Source organism: Pundamilia nyererei, unplaced genomic scaffold (assembly GCF_000239375.1).
Source record: "Pundamilia nyererei isolate P.nyererei 1_Seehausen unplaced genomic scaffold, PunNye1.0 scaffold00009, whole genome shotgun sequence".
Taxonomy (NCBI): domain Eukaryota; kingdom Metazoa; phylum Chordata; class Actinopteri; order Cichliformes; family Cichlidae; genus Pundamilia; species Pundamilia nyererei.
Window position 1 is genome coordinate 5961690 of NW_005187410.1, and position 26951 is coordinate 5988640.

General features: G+C 39.7%; 1 protein-coding gene across 1 annotated transcript; it reads right to left on the reverse strand.

Moving 5' to 3' along the window:
• Positions 1-1533: 1533 nt before the first annotated feature.
• LOC102206814 (protocadherin-17-like) lies at positions 1534-14081 on the reverse strand. Its single transcript, XM_005723562.1, has 4 exons — positions 10495-14081; positions 9262-9320; positions 8942-9111; positions 1534-2315 (listed from the first exon to the last, which is right to left on the reverse strand). The coding sequence occupies exons 1-4, from the start codon at positions 12961-12963 to the stop codon at positions 1738-1740; spliced, it is 3276 nt and encodes a 1091-aa protein (XP_005723619.1). The 5' UTR covers positions 12964-14081; the 3' UTR covers positions 1534-1737.
• Positions 14082-26951: the final 12870 nt, after the last annotated feature.

Consider the following 26951-nt stretch of genomic DNA (forward strand, 5'->3'; position numbering starts at 1 on the left):
GTCTCCTGCTGCGATGGATAACCAGCAGCCACATTTGGAAAGCAGGAGAGAAATTAGTAAATGGATGGATTGCTGCAGTTTGTCTGTTTGAATATGTCTGCAGACTATGGCCTTCTGTCACTACACCTACCCCTTCTGCATTTGATTGAATAGTAAATAGAGTACAGTGCATGCAAACAGCAAATTTGCACATTTGGTCTTGTAATGAGGTAGGGAGCAAATATCGAACATTTTGTACAGTCAGTAAAAAGACTATAAAACCCTGGATATTAAACGCTAGGTTCTCCTAACCTTGAAATCGCTACAGTGAAGATGTTTTATTTGTGCTTGATGCATTATTCTTTTTTTCTTTTTTTGCATATAGTTGTGATAACCTCTAATAGCACTATTTGTTCAATCCTTTGCTGCTGCAATGACCTACTTCCCCCCACAGGGATCATTAAACTTTCATTTTATCTAATCAAAGAATTCATTGCAAAAGTCCTTGCTTGTAACTGCTTGTTACTGCTGAATGTCATTTTTTTTCCTTTTTTTTTCTTCTTAGAGTCGCGTCTCATCATTTGTCAGGAAACATGCATATTTAACAAACCTATAATCACAAGTAGCCCAGACTGACAGCAGCTCGATTGACTTTGAATTTAAAAATATCCCTGAAAATGTATCCATCTCTTCCGTACGATGCATATTTTTAATAAAAGCATTGAGCAGAGGGAGTCAAGCCATCTTCTGGTGGGTGCACTAATACACAGTGCCTGTTTTTATTTGCCTTTATTAAATAGAAATAGCTGTGTAAAATGTTGATTGTGATTTTCTTTAGCAGTTTCTGTGACTAAGATCTTTATTACTGCTAGGTCACATGTGCTGGTATACAGTATATAGCTAAAGTTGGCACATTTGCAGAGTCACTAGTGCTATCTGTCATTAACACACATTAAGCACCTTGTAGACATAAAAGCACTTCTCTCACATAAACAAGACAGCTTCAGAAGTTGTCACCAGTCAAAAATAATTGCCTTCCATGCACGCACAGTGTATACAAATTTAATAAAATACACAACAAGTACAGTGGCCCACATTCACGTGTAAGCTCAGCTTATTTTCACATAAACTGCAGAGAGGACGACAATAAAATTACAAATACATTCTTAAAAAATTGTTTTTCGAGGAACCTCAAATGGTTTCATGAAAAGGGACATTCCCTGTTGCACCACCATTAACAGTTCATAAGACACTTCACTTTTTGAATGTAACGTCACTGATATGTATTTCAGTTGCTGTGATATTCAAAGAGATGTTCCTTATACACTAAATGGAGACAGAAAGCTTCACTGTACAAAAGCAGACAGGACTCAATAGCTTAACAGTAGCAATTTGTTCAACAGCCTCACAAAATTGGAGTTTGAAATGTGTAAAATACAGACACCTAAATCGACGGGTACAGTACACTATGAAAACACTTGTAGTCAGGTAAGCACTGATTGGCCCCCACCTCCCCCCCACTCCCCCCCACCCCCACCCACCCCCAAATCTTCACAGCAGTCAAAGACACATATTTCACTTGAACACAACAAGTCACAAACTCAAAAAGAAAAGACATACAAAGCAGATGGTTTTTGGTTACAATGCGTGTCTGAACACCTCTGTGGGTTAAATTAAATCAGCTCTTGGTCATTTGATCTGTGATATCATCATCATCACCCCTGACAGGTGAGAGAGAACGGGATCGCGCCCCACCTGTCAGTTACCAGAGTCCCGAGGGTCGAGAGCACAATCTGACCCCCCACACTCCTGGCTGATGACAGAGCTGTGAATGAGACTGCTTGACAGGGACTTAGGCCTGAGCTCGCAGGTCAGGTAGGAGGGCTCCTCCAATTCTGTGTGCAGTGGGGAGCACTGGCCATCTGGAGGGCCATAGGCACTGCTGTCTGAACCCCCGTCCCTCACTTCTTTGGGCTCTTGGTTGGCCAAGTCCGGGGGCACACTACTCTTGGTGGGACTACTAGACGCAGATGGACTCTCCTGGAGCGGTGGGCTTAGTGCACGCTGCGATTTTAAGTAAGGTTTGACATTGGCCACAAGGATTGTACTGTCCCGCTGTTCCTTTCCAAACGTGCTGAGGGTTTTTCTGCTGTTGCAGCTGATGGTGCCATAAATCTCTGTCTCTACCATTGCATCCATTCCCACAGGGATGAAAAGGTTGGTGCGATTATCGGCGCTGTCTGCTTGGCTTCCTACCCGTAACTTTGGCATCCAGCATCTGTCAGAATGTCCCAGTGCACGACATTCATCGGTGCAGTGGACTGATTTGTCTTGCTCTGTAAAAACAGTTAAACATTTTGTTATTGGACCATGCTGGGGTGAGTAAAAAAAAAACAGAAGATGATGTAGATGGCATTTGAAGGATGAGCAGCAATAATAAAACGCCACAAACGGATGCAAATTTTGATGCTATTAAAATCCAGCTCATAGCTAAGTATCTTTGTTGCTATAGAGTATGTGTCACCAGACATTTTCAGAATGAATAGCAACAGCAGCTTATTGCGACAGCAACTGTGAGGGTTTGAATTTAGCAATGCATGTTTTCCATTCTAAAAACTGCTTAACGCAGCAACCTTAAAGCACTGATACGCAAATAAAGTCATATAAAAAAAAGTTAATTTTACTCTTTTCTTTTTCCGTTATTGTACCAAATGAATGATTCGTCCTATATATGAAATCTTGTCCCTCTGCTATTCTCAACAACCTGTGTAGGTGTTTCCTGGAAAATATCATCTGGTGCAGAGGAAGTGATGTTTTTTTTTCATTTACATTTCCATCAGAAGATGTTTGTGTGAAATAAACAAAAAAAGAAAGAAAAACAAGCCTGAATTTGCATGACTGCATTTGCCATTTCTGACCAGAAAGTTTTGAAACACTCCGTAGTTGGGATGTTGTTCAACATTGTGCGGGCTCATTATTTTCATTTTTATATATTTTTTCTAAAACTTCAAAAGATAGAATGTTTGGGAGGGAGTTCAAAAACTGTTATATTGACACTATAATAATATATCCAAGTCAGTTGATTTTAGTTTGATTGTGGAAGTGCCATTTGACCTTGAGTGTTTCTTTTATTTATTTTAAAGGACTCTGGTGCATAGCCAGGGGCTCATTGGCACATTTTTCATCTTTTTTAGTGGATGCATATTGTGAACTAAGCTGTTCTCTGAACACTTGTGGACCTCTGCTGTAGTAAACAGACATCAACAAGCTCCCTAAACAACTGTCTTTGGACACTGGCTAAAATTAAGATTAAATCTTTCTCATAAGCTTCTTTTAAAAGGCCAAACAATAAGCTTTACATATAATCCACACTGAAAGTATTGAGTACTGTTGATTTAAGTGGTCCGCTGGATATTCCATGGCTGCAGTAGATTCTGCTTGATTGGCTGATGCGGCACACCACAACACAGGACTGCACAACGTGTTCATGGCACTAAATGTCAGCAACAAAGGAGAAATGGACAGCGCTCTATATTTGGGTTGTAAATCCATCGTTTACATTTCACACCACACCCAGCCCTGGAGGGGTACAATAAGCACACAGAAAGCAACACGTACCACAGAGCCAATTTCCATGGTGTAATGATGTAGAAGGTGTTGTTTTTCCTGACGCCATTACACTTTGCTATTGAAATTAATTTGACAATGATGCAATGGGATGTCTTCCATGTAGCCACAAGAATAAAAATGTCAAACACGTCTTTGTAAATTGACGGTAAATCCTACTTTTCTTTCATTTGCTATACATGAAAATGAAACTGCAATTTAATCTATAAAACTAATATTTCAAAGAATCCTCCAATTGTTCTGCTGACTGATTAAACTTATGTAAAAAAATAAGTTTTCATTTCTTGCGATTACTTTGAGGTTTTAAAGGCACCCTTTCACTAAATATACAAAGAAATGCAAACAATGAAGTGATTAGTATTTGATTAAATATTTAGATGTTGTAGATCCCAGAAAATTGATTCTGTTTACTTGGGGATTTTCCGTTATCTCCAGATGAACAGAATCAACTTTCTGGCATTTCCTTACCTGGATGACTGAGCATGCATCAAGACATAGATGGCTTGTACGCTTATTGTTGAATGGGGGAGACATTAATACAGATTGGGACACAAACAAAACAGGACACAAACACCGGTAATACAATCTTGTTACATATGATGTTAAATCTTCACATCATTCCTCTCTCATAAATAAAAAAAATCACTTTCCTGCAACTAAAATTCCAATCAAAACTTGTATTTCATTTATATAAATAACTGCAATATTTAATTCACACGACTTGATGCTACTCTGATTAGCTAGATAAGACTCCTCTATCTTGCTCACATGTCATTCTGTGGAGCAAATGAGTAACCCTGAATGAGGCACTTGATCTCATTTTGAAACCCGGCTTTGATGAGGATGGGACTACACAGCCTGGAATAAGAAGAAGCTCCACATGAACGCGTTCATCCTAGAAGAGGTGGATAGATCCTCCTTTTCAAAGGCAACAGTACCTTCCGCATAAACTGGCCTCGACCAGTTTGCTGGAGGATACTGAACGGCAAAGAGGAAGTTCAAAATTAAAAAAAAAAGATACCTCCTCTATGCCAAAACCCCCAAAAGCAGTAAAAAGCAGCACCATGTGCCACACAGCCAGTGGAAGCTCATTTGCAAAGTACATGCCACAATTATCACATACCGCTGCTCAAGTATACGAACACCAATACACCCACACATAGCCATAGGATATAATGGAACTGTTATTTATAAGGACTGGGCAGATTTAAATGGGGTTGTTAATTTACATAAGAACTGTTTTACAGATTCCACGTCTGCAAAAATGTTGAAGGGAAAGATTTTTACATTTTCTTCCCAACAAATGTTAAAATGGCATTCAGTGTGCTACAGATTTCTTGAAAGGGCAACAGTCATTTCTTTGTAACGTTGTGTGTGTTTTATGTGCAAAGTAAAGACTTTTGGGAATAATAGGTGTAATTTTAAATCATGTCATCTCCTAATTGTATATGAGATGTGACTTTTGTCTGTTTATACAGGCCAATGTTTTTCACATTGAGGTTTTCTGTAGAAAGATCTCGCATCAAAATGAGTATAAACACAGACCTTGCAGATTTCACTAAATGAAAACCCCACCTTTTACCTTTGTGTGCTGCTAGTTGCTCTGCTGCTATTCCCAGCTAAGTAAACATAACAAACATTGTAGAACTGAAGATCCTTTATATAAATGTGTGATGTGAGACGTGCTCTGAGAAGAATTAAACCAGCCGGTGCACAGCTAATGCACACAGACTCACATTTTCTTAGCAGATAGCTCTAATAATTAGTCCAATGATCTGGAAATTTTGATCTTTTTATGATCTTTTTTTATATTTTGCTTTTGAACTTTTTTTTCAATTTATTTGTATATAAGACATAAGCGGAACATGTGCTTTATCAAGTTTTCTCAGGTCAATGATCATCATCGATTGTGCTTTTACAGTTTATATTAAGTTGCATGTGATCCAAGGTAAAGAACAGAAACCTTTGTGATTATTGTTAAAGTTGTATCTAAACAGTAGAAATAAAGTCTTCTCTTGGTCGCTCATATTTGTACTGGGTCAGTACGATGTGTAAATGTATCTTTGAAAACACAAGTAGATGCTGACAAGCCATAGCAACTCTTAGATTTACTAAACAAATTTGTATTTCTGGGTTTCGGGCAGCAATGATTTTTTCCTCTCATGCTGGAGGTTGTAAGAACTTATGTTGCATTCTTAGCATAAACTATTATGGTGCTTTGGCAGGACTCAAAATATGCATTTGCTCAAAAAGCATCGTACAAGAGAGAACTAAATTATGGCTTTGATTTGGCATAACTGCAACACAGATCCTGCATATTGTAAGTGCTACACGCTTTGATGCATCTACACCCCAGATTACAGTTCTGTGCCCCATGCATTTGTGTTTCTCCATCTTCTTTTCTCCGCCACGGAGAAAAAAGTATTTTTTATGCACAGATACACAAGGCCAGAACAATAAGCATAAGCAAGGAGAAGCAGGGAGATGCTGAATTCATTTCCATGCTGCCTATCACCAGTGTGGAGGAGCGAGCAGATGATGCTGATGCAAAAGGATGTATGTGCTTAGAAGGTACACCTGCAACAGAGTAAGGTATTTTTGCCGTTTGCACTATTGTGTGGTGCTAGAAAGCCGAGAGTAATTGAAAGACATGTTTATATTATACAAGATTAAATTGTTACTCAGATAATACTTTACATTATAGACCTTTCTGCTTAGAATTTATTACCAGCATGTAAACATTGTATATATGGCACCTGTGCAGTTTTAAGCATATCTAGGCTCATACACACGAGCTTATAGTGTCTATCAAAAGCTATAACGTATCCTATCCTGCAATTAAGATTATTAAATAGTTTATATTACTACAGTTATAATATATATATGTTTAGGGATTTTGCAGTCTCCACTTGGGTGCCAAAAAGAGTTGTTATAGCTTAGAACAAGCACATTCATTAACAGCTGAAGTGCATTAAAAGGCATATCTTAACTGTTTATATTGTCTGTTTGATTGGGAAGGTTAAGCTATTACCCCCTTTTTTTTTTGCAATTGTGTAAATTGCACCAAAAGGATATTTTTCCCACTTTTATTGTACTACACTACAGGTTTTTCTATAACACACAATATATACATAGGAAATTAACTAGGCACACTAGCTTGTATAGCAGTACTGTTAGATGTTGTGGGATTTTGATAGTTTAAAACAGGCTAAATGAAGTGGGAGTGCCTTCATCTGCCTGCTCTCCATTTTACATTTATCACTGAGTAAAATTTTGTTAAATGCGTGCTCTGAAACGACAGAGCACCTTTATGTATTCTGCTGCTGCATTTACACCGCCACATAACAGAAACATGACAAAGTGACAAATAGCTGTGATCTTATGGGCAACTGTAGAATGCAACAATAATGTGTTCTCAAAAACAAAGAAACTGCCTGCCCATTATAAATAGAATCAGAGAAAGCCTAGCAACATACCCACTGTGCATCTGGTGTCTGTGAGAGTGAATAAATATTCAGAGTGCATGATGGTGGAAGCTGCACAGGTGCATATATTACCTGTATCAAAGCAGCCAGGAGACTAGAGGGATGGTAAAGGTAAAGACATAAAAGCAATACTACTTAACCCACAAGCTTTTGTGTTGGTGCATTTGGAACTAAAATTCTGAGGTGTCTCCATTTTGGATAATAGCACTATCTTGTCTAAATCTGCAAAACAGTGGCTTTGTTGTTCAATAAATGTACCTGCATGTTTGTGTGGTGTGTGTTTGTGTGTGTGTGAGAGAGAGAGAGACAGTGAGAGACAGAAGGAGTATGTGGGTTGGAGGGTGTTTTGTGTGTGTGATCACGTCTAAGGCATAATGCATAATGTAGACCTTCCAGCTTGTAGTCTGCGGACAGTGACACCATTTAATGTTCAACTGACCAACCCCAGGAGAGAGAACAGAGTTTAATCCAACCATTAGTTTTGCCTTTTAACTGCATTCCTCACATGCAAGCAAGGAAGCCATTAGCAAAACATGTTGATATTAAAAGCAAAGCCCAAATTCATCGCTTTTCTCTTATCTTATAAATGCAGTTCTATAAATTAACTGACATTCCTGTCAAGCGAAGCGTCAGTACTGCACTTGTAAGTATTCCGTTTTGCATGTACAAAACATCTCCTTCAATATCTCTTCATGTGATTGGCCTTAGAACTTGGGTTGAATCAGATTCAGAAATGTGCTGCAAAAAAAAGTGATTGAATTTACACCTCCCACAGAGTCAAGTTTGGTCTACCATAATTCCTCATAGCACGCACACACACACACACTCACTCACTCACACATATATAAAAGTGAGATAGATCGAGAGAGAGAGATTCGCACATCCTTCTGGCAGCCGCAAGAGTGTTTCCATCTCTGCCCTCCTGAGCATGCTGCAAACAAACAGTACATAGCAATGTAAATGGTGTGGAAAGTACTGCACAGGGACATGATGACCACAGCCATTCTCTTCCAAGGCGCAGACAAGGAAATGAGAAACATCACCACTTCACTCAAGTCCCCCATTATCTTTTATCTTACCACTGAGAGTTGCTCTCATATTTTCAGTTTATATCCACAATAGCTAAATATATCAGACCCTATCAGGTCAGCCAGGTTGAAACAGATTGACAGTCATCTATGATTATACTCCTGGCAGCGCCAATCGTTTCAGATTTGTGAAATAAAATTTAACATTTCTATTTCCAGTTGGAAAGCAGGCTCCTCTCAAAACAGTGCAACCACAGCAAAACCAATAACAGCTGAGAAAGTCTTTCCAAGCAAAAGGTGGAAGCTCTGTGTCGTGTTGCACCATAAATATCTTTCATTTTGCACCACAAGTGCCGATCATGTTTCTTGTCTCTGTCATCTTATTCAGGACATGTATGTGACAAACCTGTATTAAAATAATGACATGATCAAAGAAAGGCACCTACGGAGGTACACTTTGCCATGCATATGAGGTGGTTTGATAGCTAAATCAGACAGAAGATGTTTGCAATTTCTACCTTCAGCCAAGGAACACTTTTATCCTTTTAAACTATCATCTGCCTTCCTCTCTGGTGCCTTCATGTCATCTTTGAAACACAACTCAGGCTGCATGCAAGTTAAAGTGGGACAAAGTAACACTGCAGCTACAGCATCTAATGACAGTTCAGCTTCTTGACAGGAGAAGTGGCTGCATTGGCTGCACCCCCAAAATGGTAGACCCCCACTTAAAGATCAGTGAGGTGCATGCATGTTCCCACTGGATAAACTATAAATAATGTCTAGTGTAAGAGTCAGATAGGCATCTTCAAGATGTCCACTCACCCTGCTCGAAAGGCTGGCCATTAACTGCTGTTGCTTTCATCTTGAGGGCCTCCCTGGCAGACGTGTCGCAGTGTGAGCCTTTATTAGTATCCTGGTCACTATCAGCTTGGTCACTATCACCATGGCCACTGTCTCGGAGGCTTGCTCGTTCTGCATCCTTAAATGTTGAGCTGCAGCAGAACAGGAAGAGGACAAAAAGAAAGAAAAAAAAGAATTTAACTTACCTCTTAACTCCTGTTTGATAGCCATAGTCAGCTGGCTTGATACAAAAGTGAAGAAGCTAAATGCACTGGTCAGACGTTTTTGGCTAGTGCTCTTACCTTTGAACAAATGGCTGCCTGCTGCCAGCATAATTGGGCTCTGAGGGAAAATTTTCAGTCTAAAAATGAAAGGAAAATAATATTTTACATTGTCCATGTTAAAATTTTAATTGACAGCATACGTAACATGAGATTAAGACAGGAAAAGAAATTCCCTTATCCAGTTTTTAGATTCGAATTTCTTTACTCTAGCACATAGAAAATCTGCTCAAGAAAATCTGCTGAGCACCTGGCAGTGACGAAATCACGAGAGGAACAAATCTCCATTGTGACCATATGTACTCTCCCTCGGCGAGGCGAAGAGTTAAGCATTAGCCACTGTCATCAGCATCCTTTCCACCCTATCTTGACAATAATGTGTTTGTGTTGATCACACCCACATACTCTAGTGACTGGTGACAGTGCCAGGCCTTGTCATCTGCGTTATCATCTCCAAATGAGACTGTCTGCGAGACTGTCCTAGATATTTACATCGTTTACAACACATAATTCTGCTGTGCTAAACTGCACTACAAGCCTATGCTGTCAAATTAGCATGTTAGCTGGCTCGTGTATTCAACCCTGCCGTCTCTACAAGGCATGGCTGGACCCTATTAATGGCCTTATCGTGCCAACTTTGGATACGGGCTGGTGGATCTGGCCCATATTTGCGGGGAGCGAAAAATGCGATTGTAAGGTTATGCTGTGTGCATCTCGCTGTCTGGTGCACATTGGTTCAGTAATGTGATCGGACAAGCTGCTCAAACACCTGTCCAATCCCACATTTCAGGCAAGGTTTTGTTTTCACTCCATAGCAGCAGATCTGGCAGGGTCACAGCAGCCTTCTTCAAGACTCACACTGTTTGCATGTCTAACTGAGAGTGCTTTCTGATTATGAAGACCAACTGTACCATTTTCCAACAGAAGACTTAAGATTGAGCAATTTCGAAATGATTCTCAAATACTGCTATGGATAAAAAAAATCAAAAAACCTCTCCTTAGTGAAATGCCATTTGAAGCACATGAATACGATTCAACAGTAAGTTGCCGTATAACGCTTTATATGCAGAGAATGATTCAGAGCATCATAACAGCAGGAGAAAAAGTGAAAATAATGATGTCTGCTCACAGTGACAGAGTTTCTCCTTTTTCAGTCGATTACTTTTCTTTTGTCAGATCAGTATGGCTAAGCAGTGTGTACAGATAAGCAAGAATAAAGGGCTGATAAAGAACACAGTGCAGCATCCTTCTTACCTGTATCACTGACATCCTATTCGCTGGAGTGTCTGTGCTAAGCCCGGCAAAGCTGGAGTGGCAACCTGCCCTGGGGACTGTCAGGCTGTTTGGGGTGGTTTTCAGGTACATGACCTCTGACCTGGGCAGTGTGAGTGGCAGGGGGCTCTGGTAGTCAAAACAAATTGGCGAGGTGATGAGAGACGGGCTGCTCACCACGTTCATTCGACTCGCAGAATCTCGCTCCTCCATCTCACTTTGAACCAGCATGATGTCACTCTTGTTGATCCGTTTCTTTTTCCCCTTCCCCACTGGAGGATTGGAGTACTCAGCCATGCGGCAGTTATAATTCCCAGCCTCCTTATCTTGATGCTTGGACTTGACAGCAATGGCGGTCATGACTGCTAAGAGCATGACAGAGATAATGCAGAGGGTAACTATGAGGGGCAGGGACACATCCCAGTGCTGCTGTTCCCCACTCGCGCTGGATCCCCCTCCTGTTGCTGTGTCTGTGTTCGCCTTAATGATCAGCTTAGCCACGGCAGATAAGGGGGGCTTGCCATGGTCAGTTACCTTCACCACCAGCTCAACCACTGGGGCGACCTCCTCCCAAAGAGCATGGGCAGTTCTGACCTCTCCTCCCACTGGATCCATCTCAAACAGGTGGTCATCGTTTCCCTCTGTGATCTCATAGGTCAAATGTCCACTTTCTCCATGGTCATGGTCCACTGCTTTCACTGTAGCCACAATGTATCCAATACCTACATTTCTAGGCACCGGGATTTCCGCTGTATCATTCTGAAGAAGCGGTAAAATAATAACCGGGAGATTGTCGTTGACATCGAGAATACTGACTCTAACTGTAGAAGTGCTTTCCATGTGAGGTGATCCACCATCTTTAGCCTGAACTTTGAACTCAAAGGATTTAGTTTGCTCATAATTGAAAGACCGGGAGGCATATATGGCTCCATTGGTGGGATTAACAGACACATATGTGTAGACTGAAACATCTCCTATATGTGATGGAAGAATGGAGTACGTCACTGTCCCATTTCGACCCACGTCTGGGTCGTGGGCCAAAACGGAGCCCAAGTACTCCCCCGGGATGTTGTTCTCAGGCACCTGTAGCACATACACTGCTTTTGTAAAGCGTGGTGCGTTGTCATTTTCATCCAAGATTTTTACAGTAAATGACCTAGTGTAATTCAAAGACGGGATCCCATTATCTCTGGCTACAATTGTTACATTGTATTCATCTTTCATTTCCCTGTCCAGAGGTCTATCAGTGAGCAGCGTATAAAAATTGTCATTGTTTTCTTGCAGTCTGAAAGGTACATTTCCCAGTACCCGGCACTGAAGTTGACCATTACGGCCGGAGTCTTTATCTGTCACTCTGACCAGCGCTATGACAGATTCTGGAGGCGCTGCCTCGCTGATGGCTCCCTGCCGGACAGAAACAAAACTAATTATTGGCGAGTTGTCATTTTTGTCAAGCACTTTGACGGTAATTTTACAGTGGCCTGGTATTGGGTTGGGCCCCAGATCCTTAGCCTGCACATCAAACTCTATGATTGGATTCTCTTCATAGTCAATCTCTCCCTGGACCTTGATGACGCCAGTATTGGGGTCGATGGAGAACAAATCTTGTATTCGCTCAGATGCATATCCAGTGAAGGAATACACCACCTGCCCGTTACTTCCTTCATCTTGATCAGTGGCGTTCAAATCTATAAGTACTTTTCCAGGGGGAGAATTCTCTGGAATCTCTAAAACATAAGAGGATTTTTCAAAAACCGGGCTATTGTCATTCGAATCAGTCACTCTGACGTTGATCTGCATGGAGCCCGATCTTGGATACTCCCCTCCATCTATTGCTGTGAGAAGGAGGGTGTGATGACTCTGATCCTCCCTATCCAGAGGTCTCTGAACCACCAGCTCCGGATATATAGTCCCATCGCCTCTCACTTTTAAATCCAGAGAAAATGTATTGTAATCATCTCTTGTGACCTGGTAGGTCTTTATCCCATTTTCCCCAGAATCTGAATCATGTGCAATAGTGAGAGGAAAGCGTGTCCCAGCAGCTGCGTTTTCTGAAATATCAATATTGACATGATCTGAGGGGAAACTGGGTGAGTTATCATTTATGTCCTGTATATCAATCTTGATCATGCATATTTCCTTGTCATTTGCAAACACTTCCATAGACAGCTGGCACTTTGGGTTACGCCTGCATAATGTCTCCCTGTCAATCCTTTGTTTGGTGAAGATTAGTCCACTCTCCGGGTCAACATCCACCAGATGTGGTGCTGAATTCTCCAGTACTCTGAAGTTTGATTTTTTCCCTCTCTCCATGGTCCCATATCCGGCATCTTTTGCTATATTACCTATAACAGTTCCAGGTCCTTGCTCCTCCGGGACAGAATAATTGAGATTTTTCAATGTCAGGGCTTTAACCCACAGCAGTAAGAAAACTGGTACAGAGAGACGCATCCCTTCAACCTGATCCGCAGTAGTGGCAGAGAGAAAAAAAATCCTCGTTGACTTTCAACCTGTTGATTACGGCAAACCTAGACTACTAAACCTGAACCCGGCATGTGGTTTACGCCGATCTTTGGCTAATTAGGTACTAAATCGATGCGTGAACCGCTACCTCTTTTTAAATTGGTATTTTAACCTCTTTCATATGCCGCTCGGCTATGATGAACTCTTTCTGTAAACAAAGATGACCGCCTGGCGATACCTGATGTATGAATTAAATATCAAATTCAACATCGTGTACGAGAAATGCTTTGGGGTTTTTTTCGTTGTTTTTTTTTTTCTCACGGGGGGGACTTAATGAATAATCGATGACTATAAAGTATTAATATTCCCTCCTGCATCCAAGGTTAAAGCGCTTGAATCTCTCTGGTGAAGGTTAGACCGTAGCTTACAAAAGCGCATTGCCCTCATGCGACATCTACACCTAGGCTACAGCAAATTCTGACATGCCCGTTCAAAATGCAGCATTGGCCGATGTTACCATTCGCAATGCATTTACTTTTTTCCCTGTGCGGCACACTGTTGCATATGGGTTCTGCTCGTGTAGCATATACAGCCTACCCATGCCACAAAGTAGAATAAAAGCAGGATATAGAGCTGCTACTCCTGTCCAACCTTTTGTGTTCCCGTCATTCAAGAGCATCTATAGCACGGCTGCGACTTTTGCCCGATGATTGTCCTATAATCAGTCCAGTAATCCCATAATCCAGTCCAATTGGACCCAGTGCTCTCGCATCCTTCATTCGGGCAATGCTCATCTGCACTGCCCCCGTAAACGTTGCCAAAAAATGCAAAAAGAAAAAAAGGCTGCTGGAAGATTTCAGATAATCAAAATTAATCGCTTTTCCTGCGCTCAGTTCTCTCCGCGTCAACTGTTGAAACCTGCTCCCTTCACAGTGAGCTGATCTGCCCGGAATCCTCTCGACGCCTTTATAACAGACTCCGGTGTAGGTTGTTTCTTGGTGCATTTAACATAGTTTCTGATCGTCTTCCAGCAAATGAGTGAACAGTGACAGATCTTGCCTTGGGGGTTTCTCCAATAGGTCTGGCAAGATCGCATGAAGAAGGGCTGTTCTAGTGCTACGTGATTCATTTACTGATGTGCGCGCACAGAGCAGCAGCATCAGAGGGAAAACGTGCTTGTGGATGTTGCTCCTAATACATGTGGAAGTGAACTAGGGATTATGAAAAGATAGGTGAAATGTGTTTGGCTGGGAGGAAGTAGAAGCGGTGAGGACTTGACAAGTGATCATTTTTAAGGTGAATTGGATCAGATGGCCAACATGGTGTGGAAAATGTGAAATTAAAGTTGATAAAAATGTTTCAAGGTTTCTTCCCCTTGCAGTGCCATGTTCTTGGTGTCATTGAACATCTTTGGATATTCAGAACTAAAGATTCTTATTAATTATTAAAAAATAGCAGGCGACCACCTGTCTCTTGCATTGCACCTTGTTGTCGATTAGTGCGATTAGTTTTGAGAAAATCTAACCATGACATAAAATAAGAGACAGACTGTGGGTGTTTTCAGGATTATCTCTGCAAAGGACATAAGAGAACTGCTTATTCCTCTGAAAAAAAAAAAAAAACAAGGCTTATTTCCCAGCTCAAATATCACAGCTGTTGGTATAACCTGCCTTCTGCATCTATCACACTTGCTTTCAATAGCCTATCCACATCAATCTTATATCTCACATGGAAAAAGATGGACTGACATTTAGTTCACTCAGCATTTCAACAATATGACATTTGCATTTTTTCCCCCTCACTTGACCAAATCTTAGTGACGCATGGGGCTCCTTGATGATGCAGGTACCATACCAGAGTCATTCTGAGAGGAAGCTGTGTCAACTAGTGTGGCCCGGTTTCTCATTTAATTCCATGTTGCCCAGGATCTAAATCAACCTTGAGTTGTCCCCCAGTTCATTTTCATTGTCTGAAACATGGCTGCTTTCCTCCTCTGGGGAGCATCAACTTTGCCTTGCCAGGGTGCAGCCTGCATAAATTGGCCATTTCTGCAGGTAAGAGATAAGGACAACAAAGGGAAACTAATTATCATTCAGTCTATGTTAAAACCTCAGGAAAGAACTGCTATTGACAAATGTGTGTGCATTGTCACAGTCATACCATTTAATATGATCTGAACTTTGAATGAGAGGGTGGTTCATATCCATAATAAATAGGCCACATCCTAATGTGAGGCTTTGGCTGCCTTGTTCTTATAGAAGCTGATGACTTTGTCATGGATAAGTTTCTCTAATGAGACCACTGTCCCCGCCCTGGAGTATGAACCACGATCTCTGCTGCTTTTCTTGCAGTGAAAACACAGGGATGTTTTATGACGAATTGATTTTTACCTGGAAGCACAATATTTGGCTGGTGTAAAATCATACCTGTTGTATTCCACAGGGGTTGAAACGGCAAAACACTGCTCATTTAAGCATACTTGTAATATCTTGGCATCTCTTTGATGTCATTCACTTACCACTCTGCACAAGCGTGATTAGAGGTGAGATTAAATTGTTTATCATTCTGTTTTTGCTCCCGTTGCTGGTTGCGCCACACTTCAAGCTGCACACCGGAATACTGATGGTGGTGAGTGGGAATGATGATCAAGTCAATGAATCTTGGTGCAGCGTAAACAAAGGGAAAAGCAGGTTCTTCAAACAAATTCCTCCAAGAGACATTTTGCAAGGATGTAAATTGCGCACACAAAATAATTTGTACAGCAATGGTCGGGACAGCATCCCTATTAACTGTAAAGAAAAAAAGTTACAATAGTGACAACAGTTATTATGCATGATGGTCAAAATAACACAGAACAGTGACATCCAGTAATAATTATTACTCTGAACTGCTTAAACTACTATATTGCAATAAAAAGAAGTCTGTATTTCTGTAAAGTTTCTTAAAGCCCACTATTATGTGTCTTTTACTGTGAAATAATGATCCATATCCCTGCATAATCGATGTGTCATGATTCTTCAGCAGAGTACCCATCTTAAAGGGACAGTTCATTCAAGCACCAAAAACTCTTCCCCCTATTCTTGTAACCAATCATGCAGAAAATTTTAGTTTTATGTGTCAAGATTTTTGAGAAGCCTGCCTCTGAAACTTCTGCTGCCAATATGATACAAAAAAAAAAGTTGTACCGAAACACTGAAACTGAATTTCAATGTACCTGCCGAAGGGATTAAAGGGAAATCTGTTTTGTACATTCCACACAACATGATATCCACATTTTAAGGCAGTGGTTCTTAAACTGGGGTTTATGCCATCTACTAGTGGGGTGAGGATCAGGAGAATGAAACTAAAAGTTGGGGGAAGGACATTGAGTTTTCCCTGTTTATGCAATAGGCATGCCAGAAAAAGAAGGAGCGTGAAGAGTCCATGTGATGGGTGACTGGGGTCTTTGATGATTTTCCCAGCCCTTTTCAGACACCTCTTCCTGTAGATGTCTTTTATGGCAGGAAGTGGTGCTCCGGCGATGCGCTGGGCAGTTTTCACGACCCTCTGCAACGCCTTCCGGTCCGAGGCAGAGCAGTTCCCGTACCAGACTGTTATACAGTTGGTCAGGATGCTCTCGATGGTGCAATGATAGAAGTTCACCAGGATGTCTGAGGACAGGTGGTTCTTCCTCAGAGTCCTCAAGAAGAAGAGGCGCTGGTGAGCCTTCTTGACCAGCTTGGAGCAGTTGGTCGTCCAGGTGAGATCCTCGGAGATGTGGACTCCCAGGAACTTGAAGCTGCTCACACGCTCCACAGCCGTCCCCTTAATGTGGATGGGTGGATGTGGGTCAGCATTCCTCCTGTAGTCCACGATGAGCTCCTTGGTCTTCTCAGTGTTAAGCAGCAGGTTGTTTCTGTCGCACCACTCAGCCAGACGATTCACCTCCCTGTAGGCGGCCTCATCGTTGTCACTGATGAGGCCAATCACCGTGGTGTCATCTGTGTCTTGTTTATATGTAAACAAAGAAAACCATCATTTTAACTGACACACATAAATTTTGCCTTTCTCTAAAACACAGGATTAGTTTATGATCACCACCCATAACGACTTACACCTCAGAAGGTTAATATTTCCTCAGTGACTAACATACTGTTTTTGGAGAAAAAAAAGTTTGTTTTTGGTGACATGCAATTTTCTTTCACCACCCCAAAACAAATTCAGTTTGCTTCAGTTCAGTAAAGGTAGCAGCAGACATCTTGAAACTGCAGCAAATAAAATAAACATTATCTGCATGTGAGTCCAGTCATGTCCTATTTTCATCTATTCTGTTTTTGCACTCTTCTTAAAGCATAAGTCTGGCCATATTCCCTATTTTTTTTCTTCACAACAAATCCTAAAAAAAAGACCAAATCCAACAATGCCAAAAAAATGATCTGACTGACAAGTGATGCCTGGAATGTAAGAGGTAAGGACGAGCAGAAAGATGGCACAAAGCATAGGACTTTGACTCTGGAGAGGTTTGCATCCTGAGCCCCATCTGTGGTTAGACTAAGGCAAGATTAGGAAAAGACTGTGGTCTCATCTAATGTTGATGACTGCAGTCGCCGTTCTGCATCGAGACACAACTGGAACTTACTCTAACCTTAACCATGTGCTTTCAGTGCATAATCACAACCATAACAAAGCTCAGTGACAGTGTGATTAGTTTTAGGTGTATGAAATGCGCTATTATATACTGTAATACAAACCAAACATGATAATAAATACACTGTCAGCAAACATTTCACTGAAATTTTTATGTAAAACATTTTTGTAACTTGCCAAATAACTTAGTTAACAACATTGCCTTAATATGTTAATAGAATATGTAATTGGGGCAGCTTTACATTTCCTTCAAAATATATTAAAATATTTGCTGCTGCTACTTGTAGAAATACAATCTCATAGGGAGACGGGTTGACACTGTTGCACTGGGTAGCATGTTTCTTCATTAAGATTAACATGGGAGCTGTTGTTTATTTTTAGTCCCATATACACAAGCTGTCATAATTCACTGGCATACCAAATGTGCATTAATCTGCTGCTGAAAATAGTCACAGAGAAATGCCCTATTTGCCAACGAGTCTCCAAACATAAACAGCCATATAGGTCAGCTGTTCCTACCCAGTGATATGACCCGTAAGAGAATACCTGAAGCAGAAGAAATGCCACAGATAAATTGTCAACAACCTTGGCTGAAAAAAATAAAAAGCCATTTATGATATGACAGTGCTGTGGTGAAGGACTGGTTATTTTTAATTACTTTTTAGATTAGCTTTAATTCAAACTATGATCTTTTCAGGCATGCAGGCACTTATTTTTAAATTAGTCTCTTGTATTTACCTCAACCATGAAAGAGCAAGGTCGGCAGAAGAAAGATACTACTTCTCTGTAGGGTTAGAGGACTTTTTGTCATTGCATAAAAACAATATAGCTTTAATCAGCTTGAAACAGAAAGTAAACAGCAGCCATCCATGTTACTGTCTGGTGTTGTGTTGTGTTGACCCATCCATAAACCCTGACCACCTTTGTATTTAAGGACTGGGATTTGATCTGTTTCCAAGTATCTGTGTTTAACTTTTCATTAACTGGAACATGACCTCATCTAAAACCATCCATCTCTGATGATGTTTAACCTGACCCCAACCTTACAGCGAGTCTTGGAAGCAGATGTAAGAAACCTCACCTGATGTCCTCCTTTGGTCCTTCGATAATAATTCCCATAAGTGGACTTTGTTATTTGTGGCGTTTGGTGTTTTATGAAGTTGTCCAACAATTGAAAGGATTTTTTTTTCTAGTGCACTGACTTGTCTTATTTGAGCTAATCTAGTTTTCAAGTATCTCCACTAATATGTTACAGTTCAAAGCACACTCAAATACCAGACCATTGTCACGTGTTATTCCCTCCACTTTCTTGTATTATTCCCTAATTTATAGGTGTCTTTCTGTATATATGGAATAAAAACTTTTCTTGTTCATTTCTGGCAATAAATATAGTCAAAGGATAAAAAAATATGTTTTTGTTTTATTTCACTGGTTTTCTTTGCACAGCACATCCACATCTTGGCCTTTTACTAGTGGCCATTACTCTTCCATTTTTGTACTGCAGGTTGACAATTGTTATGTGGTTCTCTCATATCCACCTTTATAGCAGAGCTGCTTGCCTCTCTGTGGGTGCAACAAAAGGAGACTCACACATCTCACAAGCCTTGTTATCATGATATGTGTCGAATAAATTATTTTTGCTACAAACCAGCTGTGGATTTGCATGTAAATGCAAATCCTCAAGGGTCAGTGTGTCAATTCTGCAACATTTCAATTCTGAATCAGAACTGCGGAGTCAAGCCTCCCTCTCTAGAGTGTATGGGTTAAAGCGTTGATGTTTTTGCATTAGATTTTTAAAGAAGCTCTCTAGGGATCCAGGAGTTACAGCATCTGTCTGCCAAATTCTTAAAACATAAATTCTGAAAATCATTTTTGGAGTCTTCATAGCACCCAGTGCAGTTTTGGTTGTTGGTTCCTAATAAATTCTGAAAACAAATCTCCATTTTTTTTGTTTGTGTGTGGGGGGGGAAGGAGTTAAGTATATGACAGTCTTTTTAAGAGTTTATGCAAATATGTACCTTAAAACCTCACAAATTGCCTGCTCATCAATCAGTCTGGTAAAGAAGCATGCAATGCTGTGCTGTGATCCAAACACAAAACACATTAGGATGGCAAAACTCGCAGGTACTTTAGTGGAGCTGAATTCCTATTCAGTTCACATTGAACATTTCAGACTGGAATCGTGAATGCAATTATAAGACACAAGGAAACACACGCCATAGCCTGCAATTGCACATTTCCAGAGTTTCTGCAGTAAATGAAAAACAGAGTTTAAAAAGAGCTCTGTTTGGGGGTCAGTGCTACATAAAGGCATGTCGGATTTGGTGCTAATTGCCTTTGACTAAGCCAAAACATCAGTGAGTCAAATATATTAAATCATTTTAATTTGGCTTCACTTGGTCACAGTTGCTGGTTTTAAGCTTTGTTCACGACACAAAGGCTAACGTTATTTTTAAGCACAAACTACTTAACAGTCAAAGAATGCAGTCAAATAGAGTCATTAATTCATGTCTGCCTCTTGATAAGGTGTACATAAAAAATGGTAATATATATTGAAATAGATACTAACACTCGCGCATTATTAATATTTCAGTAAATCTATACAATTTACCATTCAGCTAGGCTTCATTAAGGGATCTGGAATTTGTATTTCAAATGAGTCCAATAATTGTAAATAGCCTGAGCTGTAAAGTATTGCAAGCATAAGGAAGAATCACACGCTCCTGAAGATACATTGATTATTCATTTCCGTAATGACCTAATGTCCTAACTCGTTAGACCTCAGCACTCTAAAGTCACGTGGCAGATTTTAGCGACTCCAGCAACAACTTACTGTTCAAATTTCAAAACAGGCCTGCAACACAACTGCTGCGTCTTTGATTATGTTGGGAATATCACAGATTTGGACATTTTGATTCAGGCTTTGAACAGGGCTGTCTGCTCAATTGAAGTCATTCTTTCCTATTGTAATGTAAGAATATCTAGTCAAAGTCTTGAAGCTATAAGTATCCTGCCAGCCTGCGCTTACACATTAACATCTTTCCAAGTACACTCCAAGGAGAAGATACCCCTTAAGTTAAAACTGATGTTTTTAACTCAAGGGATGGTGTATGAAAACCCTTGGGACAGCTGTAGGGGAGACTACAGGAAATGGTAAGGAGCCAGAACAAGATCTGGGAAAAAAAAGAAAAGAAAAGAATAAGAAGAGAACACCTCTCCAGGTGCACACACACGCACACTCAAAATACGAAAAACACTACAAAGTCCAGCATCAAACTGCAATGTAACCAAGGTTTTTTTGTTTTGTTTTGTGTTTTTAACCAGAAAGTAATAGATGAGTGGATAAAGCTTAAGAAGGCCATCATCAAGCATCTTACACCAAGATGTAATTTCTTCGATTACACGACAACTGAACCAGTATGAGAACTACGAAGAAAAGTGTATTGTATTTGCTAATAAAGACAGAAGTGAAAAGCACTTTGAAAAGGGCAAAAAGTTATGGAGTGCTCATAGATGGGCATATTACATAAGCGCATCAGTAATCCTACTGGTGCAAACATTTTAAGAGAAAAAAGAAAAGAAAAGATCGGTACCACTCTTATCGTGTCGATACATGTGGAGCAGGAAAGAAAAAAAAAACAGTTCGGCTAGATCTGATATAAGCCTATCAAGACTTCTAAAGCTCACGGAATAACACAATATATCTCATTTGTTTTATCTATACACAAAGAATGAGCTTAAAATTGCACATAAATTTTGTTGCAGGTGGAGTTGTATTGTGCACAGTGTCCCTACTGGTTGCAGTCTAATCTTGATTGCGATGACAAGACTTCAGATAACCAAGCAAACCTTGCTTGTAATTACCAAAATGATTGATTCTCATTAGCAGATTTCATTTTGTGTAGATATTAAACAAACAAAATCTGATAATTAGTGGGCTTTAAAGAGGTGGCAGGCACACAATTTGCTTTGGTGATATCTAGGGCATCTCTTTCCCCAGTGGTAAAAGCCTTTATGCTAAGCTAATCTAACTTCCACCTGGCTTCAGATCCACCCTTAGAGCACAGACACGAGTGGTGAGTATGCTTTCCTCTAACTCCTGGAAAGAAGTCAGTTTTTTTTTCCAGGTTCATTCTATTTTTTCTAACTCCTATTTATTTAGTGAGACGTTAGAGGTGCATAGGCCCAGAATAACTTACAAAGACATATAAATGTTTAAATCTATTTGCATCTTTTTCCACAGACACAGAACTCAGTATCAAAGAGTGAATTTGAATCCTGCCACAGAAGAGCCATATATTATCAAGATAAATATAACATGTGTGCTACTTTATTTTGGGGGTCTCTGTCTAAATTTCACTGAGCTGAATCTAGTGCACAGTCTCGGGAAGGTTGTGCCAGATGTCTCATCTCACTCTTAGCTCAAGTGTCCCACATACAGTGTGAGAGAATTGCTGGTAACACTGCTCTTAGGACTGGCAGAGAAGCAGCAGGTTAGAAAAAAACACCTCCCAGGAGAAATGATTCAAGGTATTGGAGAGCCACAAAGGTGAATAAAGTGAATGCAATTTCAAAGGGGAAATAATGGAGGTCATGGTGTTTGATGTTCCTATGCTGGTCACGAAAATAACTTGGTTGATGATGGAATCAATCACACCTACACGGGAGTGAATGTTAATGAAGATATGTTTAGTAGTTGTTGTTTTTTTAATTCTTCTTTCTTTTTTTTTTTTTTTTTTTGCATTTTTAATAAACAACGTTAACATCAAGCCTAGACATTGCTCCGTTGCTCCAGACAGAATGAAGCGCCGTCATCGGCAGCCATGACTGAAGCAATAATATTTGAAATGTGACGGGTGTTTCTTTTTTTCTTTTTTTTAAATGCTGTTCTTCTCCTGTGTTTTTGTTGAGATGAGTGAACACAAGGTCAAAATGGAGTTTATCCTCTGATATCACCTGCCAGTCCAGACAAGAGAAGTGCTCACTCAAGGTGACATTACTTTGGTGTCTGTACTCAGCATGCCACTACATCTTTCATTTCCTGTGAGCTAAAATTTACAACTTATCCTTTGACAGGAGGAGTAAACATCTCTAATATGACCCAGGCTGTGATCTTCCTCGGTAAACAAAAGAAAACCTGCCTCAGCCTCTGTGATCTCTGAGAATCCAAAGCAAAACAATAAACAAACCGCTTTTTTGTTTTTATATATTTTGAATATGAGCCTAAAGCCCTTGAAAAATGAATCGTAAGGATTCAAATTCAGCATGCAACACTGCAGTGCATTTATTGTAAGATTAGTGGTTTTGACAGTGACTACATTCGGTATTCTGTGTGGGATTAAGGTGAGAGCCATGAAACGAACAGCGCTTACATAATTAGATTGATAATAGATAGCTACAATAGGGGAGTGATTTGGAAGAGCTCATAACATATTCTTATTCTTTCTGCTGTGGCACTTCATATTAGGCTTGGAAAGTTATTTAGTATGCAATGGATCAATCACCATCCTCAAAAAGTCATTTAAATTAACTTCTTGGGCAGATATCTATCCTGCAAAGTGGCCGACAGAGGCAAGGGACTATCAGAAAATTAAAAAAGCATAACACTTTTCAGTGTGAAATTGAAATGGAACAAAACTGTGCAAAGCATAAACATGCCAAGATGTTCACTGACAGACTATCTTTCTTTTATATGTGGATGTTTTTTCTTTTCACAAATCTAAACAATGAGGAGCGGCGCTTTTTTTTCTTGCATTCACGGCTCATCATCCTCTCTCTCACAACACACTCGGCCTTTTTTATTGACAACTGGACTAGGATTTTGTGTCCTAGCATGCCACTAATATGGTAGCCATCAAAAGCATGACAGCTAAATTCATTTTTCAGTCGAGACACTGTCCAACTTATTAAAACTTAATAAGAACTGAGGGTAAAACCCCTGCACTAAGTCTCTCTCAGTCTCTCCTTTTAAATTAAGAGGAATCCAAAGTGAATGTTTGATTCTCACTAAATAAAAATAAGCCAATCTGTGTGCAGTGCATGTCTAATTGCAGATGAAGCATCAAATTAAAATGTCAGGGACCGGTTGGAGAAGCAGAGGCTGCCGAGCCTTAGTGTTTAAATTTATGTTTGAGATTATGCCATTTTCAAGGAAGGTGTAATTTGTGCAGCAGTATTACCAGCGCAACACCATGTTATTAGTTTCGACAATTCTCAGTCATGTTAATGTCGGGAAGGAAGGAAGACTGCGTGCCACCTAGTGGGATGTGAATAACCCATATATCTCGCCACCAATTAGTATTAGGCTGTACTGTAAAGTGACAGGAAACTAATTCATAAATACTGTAGCAACATGAAAGAGGAGGGAAGCCATCCGCAGAAGAAAAATAAACTGTCAGTTCCATACAGATTGGGGAACATCAACGGAGCCTTTCCAATTACTTCAAGGTTAACTGTGAACCAATAACTTCAGGGAACCGAAGAAACAAAACATTGTTAGCTAATTATAAGCAAGTCATTTAGACTGATTGATGCAACATATTATTCTGTCCTCTCCCTCTTGCACTCTCCCTCTCTCTCTCTCCTAATTTTCTCTCCCATGTAGCGGAGAATAGTATAAAAGCCGTGTTTCCTTTGGCAGCTGTCTCCATGACGGCCCACACTGACACAATGAATGAGACACTCTCCCTGCTCAGCAGTATACCACAATCAACTGGTGAACAACTGGCACAGATTTATCATCATCAGCACAGGACCAAAGCTCGATGTGTGAGCAGAATCAGTCTGCAGATACAGAACTGTAGGCAGGTCAACCACACAGTTTCTGAGGTGGCAAAGATGCAGTCAAGCCCTTGTGTGCATTTCCGTATTCAGAAAAAAACCTATTTGACTGTGCCTGTGGTTGGTTAGGTAAAACATTCTGTTTGCATAGATGCTACATAACAAAGATGCTTAAAAGAAGGTCCTTTATGAGAATGCTATGATCATTGTTTTCTTGAAAACCGATAATAACAGCTCATCCAGAACACAAGCTGAATTGGGATTTAAATGCATATTTTATATTGCGATCACTGTGAATATTCTCTGTAATGGTCTTTAGCGTGCTCCACTTTTTTCCCCTTAATCCATGAATAATAATTACAGTTGAAGCAAAAAGAAAGAAAATGGAATATATATTTATTTCTATATTGCGTGTAATTTTGATTTTCCTTTTTTGGGGGGTTCTGTTTGAGATAAAGATAAAAGAGCAGAATATGGATTGCATGGTACTGGATTACTCTTAGATGTGCTCAAGCTTAAAATGAGCACTCAGTGATCTGATTGCAGAAGCCCCTCAAAATGTACTCATCCTTTGTTTGTTCATCAGACTTGAATGCAACACGTTCGTAGCCTCCAGATGATGCCACATTGGACCGACAGATTTAAATCAGTGGAAGCTCTTAACAGAATTATGTAAACAGCACTGAAAAATCTCGAGCTATACAATGGAAAAAGATGAAATAGTAGTGGGAAAGTAAAAGTACTGACACATTAATGCCACGCTGCGTGATGTTACTACTGAACACAGGCTCCGTGTGAGACTAAAACTCCATTAAAAGCGGATGTTTTGTAAAAGCATAGCGAGAGCTCATGGATTACACTGCCCTGCTTTTGAAGAGAAACATTTTCTACTTTGAGTGAACCAGTCACAATACAATACATGAAAATACCTATTTTTTTTATTTGATTATTAATATATTTTTTGAGACTTCATTTTAACAAGATTGCAGTACATAAATCTGCGCCCCATAAGTGTAAATGATGTTTGGGCAAACTGTAATTTCTTGAGGTTCCATAGCATGATGATTCCCCCTAGTGGTATAAGAACCAAAATAGAACAGACAGATACTGGCACTGTTATTTAGTGCTGCCATAAGCTACATAGAGTGCAGTTAATTATTCAGGTTGTAATAGTTTTATAGATAAAAAGCGAGGGTCTGTGTAAGATAACTTCATCTATATGGACTCAATTTCACCCCAGTTTGATTGAAACTGACAGAATTAAAACATGTAATAAATCTTAACTAACCTAACTAACCTATGCCTGTTTACATTTATTTTCTTTAGATTTAAAGAAATAAGCTCAAGCATTCCTGTTTGTTCTTTGTGGTTCATGCTGTAAACATTAACCTCCTAAGACCTGGCGTCCACATATGTGGACATCACATTTTGGGTTATTTAGACCAAAATACTCAATTTTGCTCTACAAGGGCCTGATATCCACTTACGAGGACATCATACTGCTACTGTCCTATCAAAAATTTAAACGAATTTCCTCATATGTGGCTCTTATTGTTCTTTAAAACAAAAATAAGGTAAAAAAAAATCAGGTAATTCTTTGTTTTTACATTCATCGGGCCCCAATATGCCCAAATATCAAAGAGAAATTAAAAATGCACGCCATCAAAGAGTTCAGGTCTTAGGAGGTTAATACATTTCAGATTCAACTAGAGTAATAATATAAAATCAATAATGACTGATGAAGGAGCCAAGATGAATTGATGACCTCTATATTGTATTATATAGCAACATTTGCCTTTAAAATGTGCTGCTCATGTAAAAATTCTGACACATATCATACATGATGGTACCAACTTCCTAATCTGTGACAAATACAGACAAATATTTCTATTTGTAAACCCACAGAGTATCATTTTGGTCATTTTTAGTAAACTTTGGGGAATATAATGACTTTCAGTGCACAGTTTCTCTGAACTTATGATGCTGTTTGCCAAATTAATCAGTACATAAAAAACTGCACCAATTTCTTCTAACAAATTGGGGATTTTAGCAAAAAGGATGAACACATTATATAGTGAATACTATGTGCTTATCCTTTGTCCTGCAAGTATAATTTGTTTTGTTTATGATCTGTAAGTAACTGATGCTAACTTGAGAGAGTTGAAAATAAAGAAAGCGATCCAGGCTACAGCATCTTGCAGTAGCTTGCTGTGTTGGTAATAATTCTAATAAACTTGAACACAAGAGAGAGGAAGACAACCTACAATGAGTTGAAACATTCACTTTTTATTTATTCCTGCTTAAAATAAATTATTATAGAGTTCAAATTTTTCTTTGGTTTTCATATGTACCTGTTTTCAGTGATATCAACTTTCATAGCAGGAATTTTAATAGGCAGATAATTCTTTTCTGTTTCTCATTTTTGCCATATTTTCTTTAAATAAACTATATTGGGCAACAGCATAATAAAACTGGAAATTCTGTTTTTTGGTGTGACACCCCAATATTCTCAGTGGCCCTGATATGGCCACCCCTATGAAAAAACCCCAGAGGCGCTACTGGCTGTGTGA